This window comes from Rhea pennata, chromosome 3 (genome assembly GCF_028389875.1).
Source record: "Rhea pennata isolate bPtePen1 chromosome 3, bPtePen1.pri, whole genome shotgun sequence".
NCBI lineage: Eukaryota > Metazoa > Chordata > Aves > Rheiformes > Rheidae > Rhea > Rhea pennata.
In genome coordinates, this window is record NC_084665.1 from 123,409,884 (window position 1) to 123,424,195 (window position 14,312).

Below are 14,312 nucleotides of genomic sequence, written 5' to 3' on the forward strand. Positions count from 1 at the left end.
AAGAAAAGGCAGCTATTCTTGCTCTGACATTTACTAGCGCAACATTTTGCAAACCGTCTTCCCACTGCTAGAATAGGCCCTTACTCTAGTGGAAAGTAGTTCTCCCCTCCATCCTTCCCCTCTTTCTCCTCCCCCAACACACACGTTTCTTCCTGCCTCGTGTTGCTGCTTTGTGGGATTTTTCACACCTTTTACCCCAATTCCTTAACAACTTGTACTGTCAGTTCCTTTCTACAGCTCTGTCTTCTTATCTCAAGGTACAGCAGAGGGGTCTGTAGCCTCGTTCACTTTGCGTGCCCTCCTCACCAAAGCTGGCATGTCAGCTGTAAGCAGGCACTCCCTTGTACCCCATCACTCCTGGATTCCTGTACCCCAGGTGCCACTCTGCCTCCTCTTGCTGTCCTCAACCCCTTCTGCATTCCAGCAGACCCCCAGATAAATTGCCTTTTTTACATGGCTTTGATTTGTGAAGCGTGGCCCCACTGGTAAGGTCGGCACAATGAAGCAACCATAAGGCAGGGTCCTAAGCACTCAACTACTCCGTATGCTCCCTGGGGCAGTTCTGTCCTGTGCCAGCTACCAATTGCCTATACAATGTGCAGTCACTACTTGAAAAATAGTGCAGGCCAGGCACGAACTCCAATAGCCCATATAGACAAGTCTCTACCAATTTTGGTTTCCTCCACATTTCCCAGTCCCTCAATGACCTTTCACGAGGCTTTGCACCTCTTAAATGGCCTCAAACGACACTTGAGATCATGTAAAACACACTCTTTCTCACAGTATGAAAACACCATTCTGAAGTGCTGCACATGATGGCTCTTAGGTCCACAGAAGTACCACCCGAGACATAAATGACACTGTGGTGGCCTGTGGCACTTGGCTTCTAGGTCTGAGAATTACCAGTGATTGGGGGAGAGATTAGTCAAGGATCTCAGTTTTGTCTCTGAGCAGTTCAGACGTAGCTGTTGCTGTCTTGCTCCGGCTGGGCTTCATGAGCAAGATGAATAGCTCTTGCCTCTGCTCTGCTCTCTGAGTTTGGCTCAGCTTTGCACAGAAGCGAGAACTGGGAAGCAGAAGAAGCCCAGCCCAGCCACGCAGCAGCTGCTACACACAAGGATTTCAAACCTTGGCTCAAACTGCATTCTCTGTGCCCAGGTACTTTCAAATTCATGTTTGTTCTCACTGATCCAAAGGAAATATTTAATACTTCATATGATTTCCAGAGATGAGTAGGAAGGGGTAGAAGGGCAGACAGATGGGCAATAGATAAAATTTTCCATGTCTGGCCTTCCCTTACCTTACACCGTGTGGCTTCTGCTGCCGTTCCCTCCCCATGCCAGGGGCAGGGTACATGAGATCTGCAGTGAGGATGTGGAAGGCTTTCCCACTACCTTGCTTGGCTGGCCAGGAAAGGAGGGGGGCCTTCTCCCATCACATTAGTGATGGACACTCAGAGAGCAATTCTACCTTCCTGCATATGGCAGATCCATGCAGCAGAGGGGCCACATGACATGGGTTGTTTATCTCCTCTGGCATATATGGGTACTCATACAAAGGTGCAATATAATTAGCCCCATATTATTTGTAAAACACTTAGATAAAGGAACTATAAATGGAAAGTATTATTAAGATGCTAATGACATGTTTAACATGGAGCAGACAGCTCTGAACCCATTAACCTTTAATCAGGATTCACAATTGAGGATGAGGTAACTGCACAATATCGCTACCTTTTTTTCATTATTAATTAAGTATATGAATGTACTCTTTGCTGGACAAAAGAGCCTCATCAGATGAGAGAGGCACCATCAATGAAAGGTCATTGTACTGATTCACAAAAGGATAGAAATCCACATGCTGTTATTTTTAATTCTGAAAGTTGCTCTTGTTGTTCTTTTGCTGTTCTTGGGGTTATCTCGCTTGCATCACCTGAGGCTGAAGAAGGCTTGTTTATGGTTTGTGGTTGCAGAAGGTAGTGCCAAATTACATAAAAGTGGCCAGGCCCACTGTTGAAGGGTGAAACTTTAAATTCCTGGGTTTTTTTCTTATGTCAAGGAAGTAAGTAGGGGAACACTGCTACTATTTTCAAGGGTTTGTTAGGACCATTTTCTGACAGCTCAGTATAATGGATGTTCGACATAGATTAAATCTCCCTGCATTATACCCTGAAGATAGAGTTTAGATATTAGTGTAATTGATAAATTCTGTGGTATTTTTTCTGAATACATTGATGCATGTTTCTCTTGTTAGCTCAGTTTATACAAATAACAGGCAACTTTGACTACCTAAAAGGAAGGGTTTGAGAAGGAGATAGCCCAAAGACTGCTGAAGGAGAAAGAGACTCCTCCCTCGGTGTCCTTTGGCTTAACCCGTAAGAATTTCTGTAGACAGATGCGAGAAGCAGGAGTAGTGGGACAGTGCAGGGCATGAGAATGCCAAGGGTCTGTGATCAACAGCATCAGAGATAGGTGAGCAATCGCAGGAGATGACTACAGAGCCAGATGGTATATGATATGGCCAGGAAAGCGTTCACTGTTTAGATGGTGGTTTTGTGAGTTTAAAGGGTGGATAGGATTCCAGGTAACTTACGTTGGAGAGGACTTCAAAGAAAACTTTGTCTCCTCTCCTGCACACGTTATATAGGGTATCTGAATCAGCTGCTCAAGGCAAGTTAGGGCTCAGCACACCTACAACTGGTCTGATATCAATACTGAGATTCTGTTCCCTGCTCCAAGGAGGAATTCATTTCACTTAAGTAATAAAAATGCTACAACTTGAGGTAAGGACAATGCTGATGACTTCCTGAGCTTTTTGGCTATATGACAGAACTCTTCCATTTCTTCTCCTAAATCTTACATGCACTGTGCTTTGGAAAAATAATGCTCTTCTAGTGCCAAAAAATCCCTGCAAGTATAAACTGACAGAGAGCTGCATCAAATGGGCTGGAGAGCAAACGAGACAATGCAATAACCAGATGAATGTTTTGAATGATACTGACTACAGAAACTTGTAAGCCTTAATCCTCCTAACTTGACTTGCCACCATTAGCTCGGAATAGGCTGTATTTTGTAAGCCTAGCTTGACTGCAGTGATTTAATCATTACTGCAGTAACTATCTGCTGTGGATTTAGGTCAGGTTTTTTAGCCTGGAGGTGTTGTTTGAGGGGTGGAGATGAGGAGGGAAGAAAAAAAAAGCAGGAGGGCAGAGGTAATCTCACTGTATCTATTGAATTTTTATACTGTATTTATTACCTTAGTATTTTTCACAAGATAAAAGAACACCTACCTTTAGGAACGAGATACTGTTGTATACAAGTTCCTTAGTTACTGTTGTCCTCTTCCTAGTTCAACCGTAACAAGATTTTCTGCATTTTGAGCCACAGGTCTGCAGGCATGAATAATTGTGAGTACAGAATGGAGTCTGCAGCTCATTTATGCTCAAAATAACTGTATGCCTTAAAAACCCAATTTATGAGTGCACCACATTTTGATTTGCAAAGTGACATTAATTGCTGTTGCAGTCACATGCGCCAGAGGCTTCTGAATATTTTTCCTAGTGTCTACACTTATTTCTGCTGTTCTTTTTCAGTGGAAAGAATCCTTCTGGGAAGGATCTGAACAGTAAAAGAACATGGCATTTGAACTGGGATTATTACCTTTTAAGAGGGCAATGAATCTGATTTACTTCATGGTGTTGGTGCACGGGGAAAAGGCTCAGCTTTGTGTGTGCACATCGCTGCAGAGCTGCTTGGAGCTGACAGTGACCAATGCAGCCTTCAGTGCTGGTTGGCAGCATTGACGTCAACCCATAGCTGAGAAATTAGCTGAAGCCCGCAGGGAAAACAGGCAAAGAAAAACCATATAATTTCTCAATGCAGCACAACCAAGCTATTTCTCTTTTTATATTTTAGCCTATCAAGAAGACCTGTAATGCTTTGCTCAATTTGGATTCAGAGGAAGGGTTGCCAAAAATAGAGCAGTTAAATGTCAACATTAATGGTATCACAGCAGTAAAATATTTCTCACAGCAAGATGCCTGACTTGTAGCTATTATTCACTAGTTGCCTCATATTTTTTAGGCAAAAATGCAGAATCCCAGGCCACACAATCTTACTTGGACCAAGAACTTACCAGCACAAATAGTGTGTGGTAACAGCCCCAGAACTGTGTGTTAATGCACGTTCAAACCTGCAACCCCTTCCTAACATGAATTACTCTGCCACAAAGTTGTAAATAAATAAAAAACAGTTTGTTCATAGCACTAATCTGGAAAGTGCTTTGAAGCAGACACGGTCATTTCACTTTCTTTGTACAACACCTAATATTGTTGGTTTCTGCCTGTGATGTAGGTTTTTAGGAGCAACTGTGTAGATTTTTGGTAACACAACAAATAGGTGGAGGATTTGAGCTCAACTAGTTATACTGGCATCCCACCTGCCTTGTGTCAGAGTATTTTACAGGCAATATGCACTGGTTTTAGAACAGTTTTATGAATAAAATACAAGATATACCAGGTATATGTATGGCCATTGTAAGCCTATTTGAACTTAAATGCAGTTTGTGGGTCTTGGAGATGACAAAAGTGGTCCAAAATAGGGCAGCATGTTATCTGGAACAGTTTCTACTGCGTTTTTTAGCACTGCTAATGGAAGTCTGTCTCCTCTGAAGGACGAGATTCATCACATCAGAAGCTGAAAACACCATTATAGGCATCAGTGTATTTCACTTTGGGCTGGTTTCCACTGGGCCCCATTCTGGAGCACTGTCCCTTCTAGCCTTAACTATAGAGCAACGATCACTGATGCAGTCCAGCCATGCTTGCCCTCATCCCTATTTAGGAGCAGCATATGTGCATCCCTTGCCCAGTGTGGGGCTATTCTGCAGTACAACAGTGCTAAACTCTGTGCTGCTACTCAGACTGTGATCCTTAGAGCTAACTTTTTCTCTGCTTCCAGGAGAGAAATACGAGCTGCATGCAGGAACAGAGTCCACCCCCAGTGTGGTAGTGCACGTCTGTGACAGCGACATGGAAGAAGACGAGGACCCAAAGAATTCTCCAAAGCCAAAAATCATTCAAACTCGACGTCCTGGTCTGCCACCTCCTGTATCTAACTGAGCCCTCGCCCGCAGAAACAGCACTTCTCTCCTCCAACACAGCTCTTGGTTTTTGTTTGCTTTGTTTTATTGAAAGGCAGCCATTGCCTTGTGAGTATCAGGACATTAAGCTCATTGAAATCCCTCACAGTAATCAAGCCTGCGTAACAAAAGGGCTAGGAAAAAGATCTTTGTATATGTAACCATATCACACACCAACTACACTAACAGCTTTTCTGGAAAAGACAGAAATACACTGAAGCAGGAAGGGTGTCAGTCTGATGACTTTTCACAGCTATAATTTGCATGCTGTAACAACGCCACCAGAGAGATCAGTCAGGATAGGCAAATAGGCTGATACTGGGCTTGATATTCAAACCCCCAGAATACTCACAGCTGCCCTTCTTCAAAGAACCTGCTTCTCGGCCCTCTTCAGATCCCCAGTTGACCTGTCTTTTCCTTTTTCCTTTTTTGGGGGGCGGAGAGGGTGGTTCTTTTTATTAATCTACTATCAGCTTGGTGGCCTTTTCATCCTTGTGAAATTTTCGTAAGGGACACCATCTCTGCAACATTTTTCAGAAACAGGAGAAAAACACCCTCTTCCACCAACAGAGACAGCTGGTCCTTAATAGCGGTGGGGATGTGATACAGAGCCCTCTCGTCAGAGGGGAGAGGTAGCAACTTGCTGAAAGGTCTCTGTCTTTCAGTCCTCTCTAAGGAGGAGGGAGCCAGAATATCGATAGGGACTTACATTTTATCTTCCATAAAGGTATGAGTAGCACTTCTCTTTGAGGGAAGAAGAGAAGCCAACTGACTGCTGGTTTAAGGTGGGATTCATTGCTGTTGTAGCTGCAAGTTCTGCTGATGATAAAGGCTTCCCTAGTGGTGTGTTGAATAGCCCTTAAACCAATTGTTCATAATTAGCTGTACATCCTTAATAATTAGTCCTTTTTCCTCTCTACTTCCTGTGCTTTAAAACCCTTCTGGAGCTGTATGCAATTTGGGTTTGTGGAGGTGAGGAGAAATTAGTTGGTATTCTTTGTTGGTTTTTTTTTTCTCTTTTTTCTTTCCTTTTTTTTTTTTTTTTTAGGCCAAAGAAAACAGGACCATAATTACACACTTGAAATTAGATTGCATGAAATTGAATCCCCTTTTTCACTACGTCCTGCATGTTTCTTTCTCTTGCTATGTATACTGGGTTACAAAAAGTGTTCTGTGTTTTCATCATGGCTGACAGCAGACAGCTACTGAATTCCCTGTCTGGTAGATCTTCCATGATGACTTTTTTTTTCATGCATACTTGCCATTTTGAAAACATTTTCTAGACATTTGAGCTCCAATTTTGCATATACTTGAGCATGCGCTTAACTTTATGCACACGAGTAGTTCCACTGAAAGTTAATACTGCAGAAAACTGAGCATATGTGTAAGATACAGTGGGATTTTTAGGCACAGGCTAATTAACTGCAGCATTATTCCCCCAGGTGGCACAGTGAGATTCCATTATTTAAATTCTATTGCAAGTTAAAAGAAGTAAAAAACAAACAAACAAACAAAAAACAAACCAAAAAACCTTGGAAGCTCATTCTAGGATCTGAAAAGTCAGCTTAAGTTCTGTAATCAAGATTTTGACATAGAACCTATGGATTGGGTTTCTGAGGGAAGGTTCCATTTCACTCTTAATTAATAAGGGTACAAAGCTTCGGTAGAATCGGGGTTACCCTTTTTGCTGTATTGGCTCTGCAGTACTTCAGGAAGAAAAGTACGCTGTTGTGTCAGTCAAGTCAGGAGATACCATTCTCATTACCTATGGTGAGGACATTCTGAGAAGTAAGGACTTGCCATTCTCTCACCGCCACAGTTCCTTAATATTCCTGTTGAAATGTAGAGCCTTACTTAGCATATAACTATAATGTGATAACTCCTAATGCATTGTGGACATTGTGTACATTACGCTAACAGAAGCATGTGAAATACAACGGAGAGTGAACAAGAAATAGGGCTTCAGTATCTTCATGATATCTTGAGTAGAGTGATCTTAAAAGTAAATCCTTATAGGTTTCACTTCAGTTAGTTTTCAGTGATGCATTTAGAATTGATTTAAATAAATAATTTGTCACTCATTACCCTAGGACTAAAATGTGATGTTCCTGTTAAAAATGCAGTTATAGACCACCTATAATATTTTAGGGGTGATGTCCTTTTATAAAACATGCTGAATGCTAAAGTCCGTAGGTTTTAGACTAGTTCTTGGCCACATCTCCTCAAGTGAAGTAAATGATTGAAGACCTTCACTGATCAAAACTGATGCTTTGGATTTTTATATCTAAAAATGCTAGAAGGCGAAATCTTGTCCTGGTGTCCAGCTACTCAGACTTTGAAAACATTTGGTTCTGGATTGAATTAGGGACTTTGGCTCCCAATGATTTAAAACCATACTGCAAGTAAAGCATTGGCTCTTAAATGTTCTTTTCTCAAAGCATATTTACAGACATAGGTTTAAACGTAGGTTTAAAACAGGCCTGACTCAATGATGATTCTTTATAAAACTGTGCAGTGCTGTCTTGGAGGAGGTAGAGCATAGCTTCATTGTGTGAAACACAGAAATGCAGTTAGGAGATTGAGAACTCAGAGACGCCTATTGTAACAGTGGTCAAAGTTTAAAAATTGCTTTTGTTTGGTAAAATACAGTCATCAAAGCAAAATATTTCAGGTAGTATGGAGTAACTTCCCATCATAAAAGTAACAGCATTTGTCATTGTCTTAACCTTGTATTTTGCTAGCGGCTGGCTCTTGCCTGGCCTGGAAAAAATAAAAGGCTTCTTTCAAAAAATGCTGACCATCTGGAAAAGTAAATTCCTATATAACTTCAGTAATTCACAGCCTGTCGTTTTGTTCAAAACAAAGATGCCACTGACTTCCCTGGGAACTTCCTTTTGTGTCGCATCCCTGAGCTCAGTCCTTATAACCTGCCCTTTTCACAGGGGTGTATCTACAGTGCTGGAGCAGATTCTCTCTTTAATAAGAATTAAGAACTAAATCTGTTCGTTAAATTGGCGCTTCTGAGGCGCAGTGAGGTAGATGACGGCCTTCGCATTTCCCTTCCGAGTGGGAGAGCTGGCGGGCGGCCGGCAGCGATGCCGCGGGCCCCTCTGCTGGGCGAGCGCCGCTCCTGCTTCGCAATCCGAGGAGGAGAGCGGCGCGGCGCAGCCGCTGTTTCTGCTGCCCTGCGCCCTGCTCGTCCCCCCTGATCTCTTCAGATGCAAAATCTAAACTCCAAAGTCTCCCTTAGTACAGTTAAAAAGCGTGAAAACATTGCAATGCTCAGAGCGTTTCATAAGTTGTTCTTTTGGAATGGGAGAATGAAGAATTTCTGTGGCTTTTTTTTTTTCCTTTTTTCTCTGTAATTAAGAGAAGCTAATACGAGCCCTGCCCCATGCACACATACACACTCACACACAACTTGGTTTTGGCCAGAAAACATAGCAAGAGCATCCCTCCTGCAAACCTTAACAAGAATACAGACCATGGTTATTGTAAAGTGCTTTATTTTATAAAAATGTACCCAATGACTAAACTACAGTCCATTTGTTCAACATTTATTTGCTCCTAAGTTGGGTGGATTTTTTTTTTTTTTTCCCTCCATCAGTGACAGAGAAAAAGCTTTCTGGAAGGAGACTGTTCTCTGTATGGGATGATAACTGAACTGTCTTTTGCAAAACTTGATTACAGTGGTATGTCTGAGCACTGTGACAGATTATGTTAGCATTTCCATCATATTGTACATACTTTTGAGATATTCTATTTAGTCATATTTTATAGGAGTATTAAGCTAGTTAATCACTTTTGCACTTGTATAATTCAGAGCTTAGTTTTAAGAATAAATATGGCAAACAATAATTTTTGTGTTCTGCTTGCATTGGCATTTTGAAAAGCAACATTTAAGAAAGTGGAACTGTGTTAATAAACTGACTAGTGTGATATACACCACTGATCTCTTAACTAATAGAACTGAAACCGCTTAAATGCATGACACAGGCCAAACTCTTTCAATAGAAACTAAGAAATTAATTAGTTCCACTGAGTCATGTGAACTTGCTGTGATTCACTGTGGATTTGGCTAGGTATATGCAGAAAAAAACCCTGCACCATCCCCTGTGAACAAAAATATATCCCTGCCAGCTGAAGTGATTCTCCCTGCACTTTTGTAGTAATGGGTAAACATAATGGGCATGTGTATTTAAATCGGTAACATGACATTCAACTAATGCCCAAACTGAGGAGAAAGTTCTACTAGTGTTAACTATTTAAAAGTAGGAGTCATTGTTTGTAATCTCTTATGTCAATTAGTATTGTATATTCCGAAGGACTGGAAACCAGAAGATAAGGGTCTGCTAAATAATTGCATCAAGAAATTCTTATATTTGATCTTATGCCAGTCACTCAGATCTGCATTTTGAAATGCGATTTTTTTCTGGGTGCCCAGCTTAGAAGACCCCCTTCTCAAAGGATGATTATTTATAATTCAGAAAATTGTTTCATTCAAAAATGTAAGCTCTCAACTCACTGATTCCTTTTAAAAAAGACAAGCCTTAACCTCCAGGTTTTGATTAGAAAAAGTATTAATAGTCATCTCTACAGAGTACTTTGGTATCCAGGGGCCAGGTGTGCTGTTGAAGGCCTGATTATTCTTTACAGTTAGTCTGTTTACTGTTGGGGGAGCTCTTTTCCAAATGAGCTTTCCCCAACTACAGTAAGGTTCTTTACCTAATCTGATTGAAATGTTGTATAGTTACCTGCTGTTTGTGTTTTTCCCATCTTGCTGAGCATTGGATACAACAGCTGAAATAAGCTTCAAGGCTTCGTATGTGAACAGTAGGGTGCTGCCTGTCCAAAAGGGTTTCAAACTGGTCTTTGGTTGAGGACATGAATGTCTGTATGGATATATCTCCAGCAGGCACTTAATTTGTGCAAACAGATAGGCAATATTTATTTATACTGGAACTTTGTGTGTAGAAGTGATAATGTGCAACCTAACCCTGGATGGTATCAAATAACGGGAGTTAATGCTATTTTTCTCGCCTGAAGCAGGGGCCTGACACTCATGGCTTATGCCTTGATTCCTGACAGTCCTGGCCGAAGCTCTGCGTACCGTTCCGTAACAGGAATCATGCCCTCAACCTTTGATTGTTTTGCTTCAGGACAAAAAAAGGGGGCTGTGAAAGGAACAGTTATAGCACGCCTTTCAGGAATCCGGTACGCAATATCACGATTCCATTTTTGTCCTGAAGCAAAACAAACCAAAACAAGAGACAGCAGAATAGGAAAGAAATGTTGGGAAGTCCAGGGCAGACCACAGTTATGTAGCCGGGAGTGTAGTTCACATCACATCACTTCCAGCCCAGCTGATAGGGCCAACTTTTAAAAAGGGATTCAACAATGCTAAAGGGTTGGGGTCTTTGTTATTTTACTGCCTGATGACAAAACCTGTAGTCCGTTTGCTGATGTTACTGATAGACTTGCTGGAATAACTTGCTCGAGGTGAAGGCCATAGATCTATTGGGGATCTAGGGACCTGGAACAAGCTTTTCATGGATGAGGGGAATTAAGTTGGTTATTATGGATGGATAACCTTGGTTAAAGTGGTGGCACTTTTAGATTGCCTCCTCTAAAGTCTTTACTGAATTCATTTCTGTTCCTTCTACAAAATGTAAAGATTTTACCTCAAAACATTTATCCATTTGCAACTTTCTTTTCACACACATCAGTGTGAATTTAACTCCTTTTCATTTCATTGTTTCTCTTCTACCCAGGAAAACTTGTTTAGTTCTGTTTCACCAAAAAGCAAAACCAAGTATGGTTTAAAGTTCTGGACAGACCCTGGCTTAAATTCATCCTCATGAAATGCTCTTGAATAACTACTAGTCATGCTATCAAAAATAAAATTTTTTCCCTTGTTCTAGCACGCCTTCTTGGGGACGTGCTCTTGCTTTTAAATACATGTAGACTGCTGCGTTCAGGGTAGACGTGTAAGGGAGGAAGTGATGTAGAAGCTCTTTCCCACATGCCTGTTTGAAGTGTCTGCAGATCAGCCAGTGCATTTGCTTTGGCTTGCACTGTCACAGGCAGAACAGCACCCAACAGAAAGGCGAGAACTCCTAATGCCTTCACTGCAGATGCTTGAAAAGTATTATAAAAAAAGCCTTAACTCATTTCTCCCTTTTCTTAATTACTTTATGGACCTGTTCAGCTGCTACACAGAGCTTATGGGGCTAGAGTAAGTGTCATCCATGGTTTCTTTAATTGTACCAATGCAGTGGCTACAAATCCTACAGTCTGGGACATTTATCAGTGGGATTCTTGCTAGAGAAATGAAGGCATTCAGGACCTTAAGACAGACTTCAGGATTTAAACCTAAGTAATTGACAGCTATATCAAGAAAGGTTCATTTGCTGTCCCCAAGTCAGGGGCTTCCTCACTCACTTCTGTAAGAGTATCCAGCAAGAAGGATTAAACTTCTCTTATTATTATACAAGAGAAAATCAGCTTTGTTTTAATAAATCATTGTAATTGATCAAATGAATCTAGTACAAGAAATTTGTATCTACATTTGTGCTACAAAGATGTGTTCTTGTCACTATTCAGTTAATGAAAGTAAATGTTTTGAATCCATTTTAGAGCAGAGTTCTTGTTCAGAAACTTGAAAGGAATATGTCATTTGTAATGATTGATGGATCCTTAAATGTTGATTTGGCAAGTTGTTCTAATGTGGGTAGCTGCAGAAATATTTCATATATGTTGTTGTAGATTTGAAAACATTAATCATGTTCTCATTCAAGTGTCTGCATTTCTGACACAGATGTGACATATCTGTATATATTATAAATCAATACTATTTTTAACCATATATTTTGTACAAATATTCACATTAGCTCTGTACTTCAGTGAAAATCTATTATGGTATTAAACATTTTGGTGGAATTAGCAAACTCCTTGTCTGTACTTTATTTTCATCTTATTATTTTAGCAGTTTTAAACAGCTATTTTTTTACACCCAAAGCAAATGCTGTCATATCCAGCTATTCTTAAATCCATAAACACCTATACCTCTCCCTCTAGTGACTAGTTACAGCCACTGCAGAAGCTTGCAGGTCACTGTAATTGCACAGACCTCTTGATCTGAGTGATGAAAGGCTGAAGTTCACATCAGCACTATTTTTCCAGTTAATCAGAGTAACTACTAATGGGAGGCAGTAAATTGCTGTTGAAGGGGACCTAACAGTGGATTTCACAATACACACAGATGCAATTTTATAATGGCTCTTTCTTTTTTACCCTTTTGTTCTGAAGCTTTTGATGTTGGTCACTGTCAGGAATAGGCTGCTAATACAGGTCTAGCTCTGTTTCCTACATACAAAAGCCACATCCATACAGCTTCTATGAAAATATCACCCTTGTTTAAAAAATTCAGATAGACTGGCAGAAGACCAGATTTTCCACTGCTCCAAGCTTGAATGAGTTCCTTACTGCATGAGCCTGACCAGCACAATGATCTCAAATTCCTGAAGCCAAGCTATAATTTTATATAAAAAAGAGGGTGAGAGCCAGAACCTGTCCCTGGGTTACAGCCATTACACAGATTATACCTAACACTTTTCTACTTGCTTACTAATAATTTACTGTTTTGGAGATATGAAGCCTACAGCAGATTACAACCAACAAGAAAGTAAATTCATCCTGTGTGGATTTGGCAAAAAAGAACTAAGGCTGTTTTCTCTGTATTGTAATTGATGAGTAAAACTTTGTGCATGCTCTGGATTCCACCATTTCTTCTAAAGCTGATTGTCATATTCGATTGCTCCAAAAGGAAACAAATTTGGCAGTGCTGGCTACATAGGGATTGAAAAGTAATGTGTTTATATGCACTGATGAAAGAAAACTAGTTTTCCACATTGCCTGGGTGTGGGAAATTACTTGTGTTGACACATAAGGCATGCTTTATGGACCTCTATAGTACAGACTTTCAGCTACTAAGAGTGGGAAATCGAGCTTGTACTTTTGTTCCTGCCAGCAGTTTCACTAGTGAGATTCAGAGGGATAAACTGATTTCACTCTTCCTTTTGTGGCATGGTTATGGTTATGTGATGTCTTGTTCATGACAACATGAAAAAAAGTATATTTCTGCCATAACAAAAATGGAAAATGACTTAGAGCCATAGAACATGAGACAGAGGAAAAAGGATACTTGGATCAAAATCTATTTTTGTTAAACTGAAGTAGCACTTGCAGCTATCCAGAAAGTGAGTTTTGCCCCTTATATTTACAAGTAGTTCAAAGTACATTTGACCTAGGCAGGTCTCATTCTCTTGTTTATTTAAAGTAATTCCAGGACATGCAGTGACACCACACCCTTATAATCTGCCTACCTTTAGACCTAAACAGAAGTAGCATTAGCATTGACTGATACCAATAAAATACAATCTAAAAGCTGGAAAAAAAATGGCCCTATCAAGACGTTGGGAGAGGAGCAGTCGTGCAAAGCAGATCTGTCCGAATGGAGAGCCTACAGCAGCTCCTTACCACAGCCACCGGTACAGGCTGGCTTAAGATTTTGGCACCACGCAAGGACTCCACAGCTTTCCACATCATGAGAACAGCCGCAGAAGGAAAAACAAACAAAGGCAGCAGAAAATCAGTAACGGAGTAAAGCTGCTCATTTCTGTAACTAGCTAAAAGTTACAACTGCAGGGAAGTGACACGTTAAGGTGACTTTTTTTAGTTGTCCAGCCTCACTGCGCTGCGGAGGCCGCACCACACACGCAGTAACTGGCCTGCTTCAAACTGAAGCATCCTAGCAGCCGACATGAAAGCCTTGGTGCCTGCCCGTCACCAGTGCAGCAGCAGCCTTCTCAGCCGCGTCTTCCTCGGAGGTAATAAACTGCACTAACCGCTGTAAATGGCGTTATGCGAACAATAAGTAACCCCATTAACAGGCATTAACAGCGTTAATTATTGCATCATTAACATTTACACAACAGTTCTAGCGTTGATTATTAAAGACCGAGGTGTGTGCTTTGGTCCAAAAGGCATTTCAAAAGGCCCGCGCAGCCTCCCGCTGCGCCCGGGGGCCTGCAGACCCCTCCGCGCTTCCCCGGGCCCCTTCTCCGCCAGCACCTTCGCCCCGATGAGGCCCGCCAGCACCAACAGGCAGCCAC

The 14,312-nt window shown here is 41.2% G+C and overlaps 1 protein-coding gene across 4 annotated transcripts in view; it reads left to right on the forward strand.

Annotated features, from left to right (window-relative positions):
• RCAN2 (regulator of calcineurin 2) overlaps positions 1 to 12,086 on the forward strand; it is a 98,186-nt gene extending 86,100 nt beyond the window's left edge. For all 4 annotated transcript variants that reach the window (XM_062573243.1, XM_062573244.1, XM_062573246.1 and 1 more), the window contains one exon: positions 4,959 to 12,086. In XM_062573243.1, coding sequence (XP_062429227.1) covers positions 4,959 to 5,119 — 161 coding nt within the window. In that variant the 3' untranslated portion in view covers positions 5,120 to 12,086. The remainder of the gene's footprint in view (positions 1 to 4,958) is intronic.
• Positions 12,087 to 14,312: the final 2,226 nt, after the last annotated feature.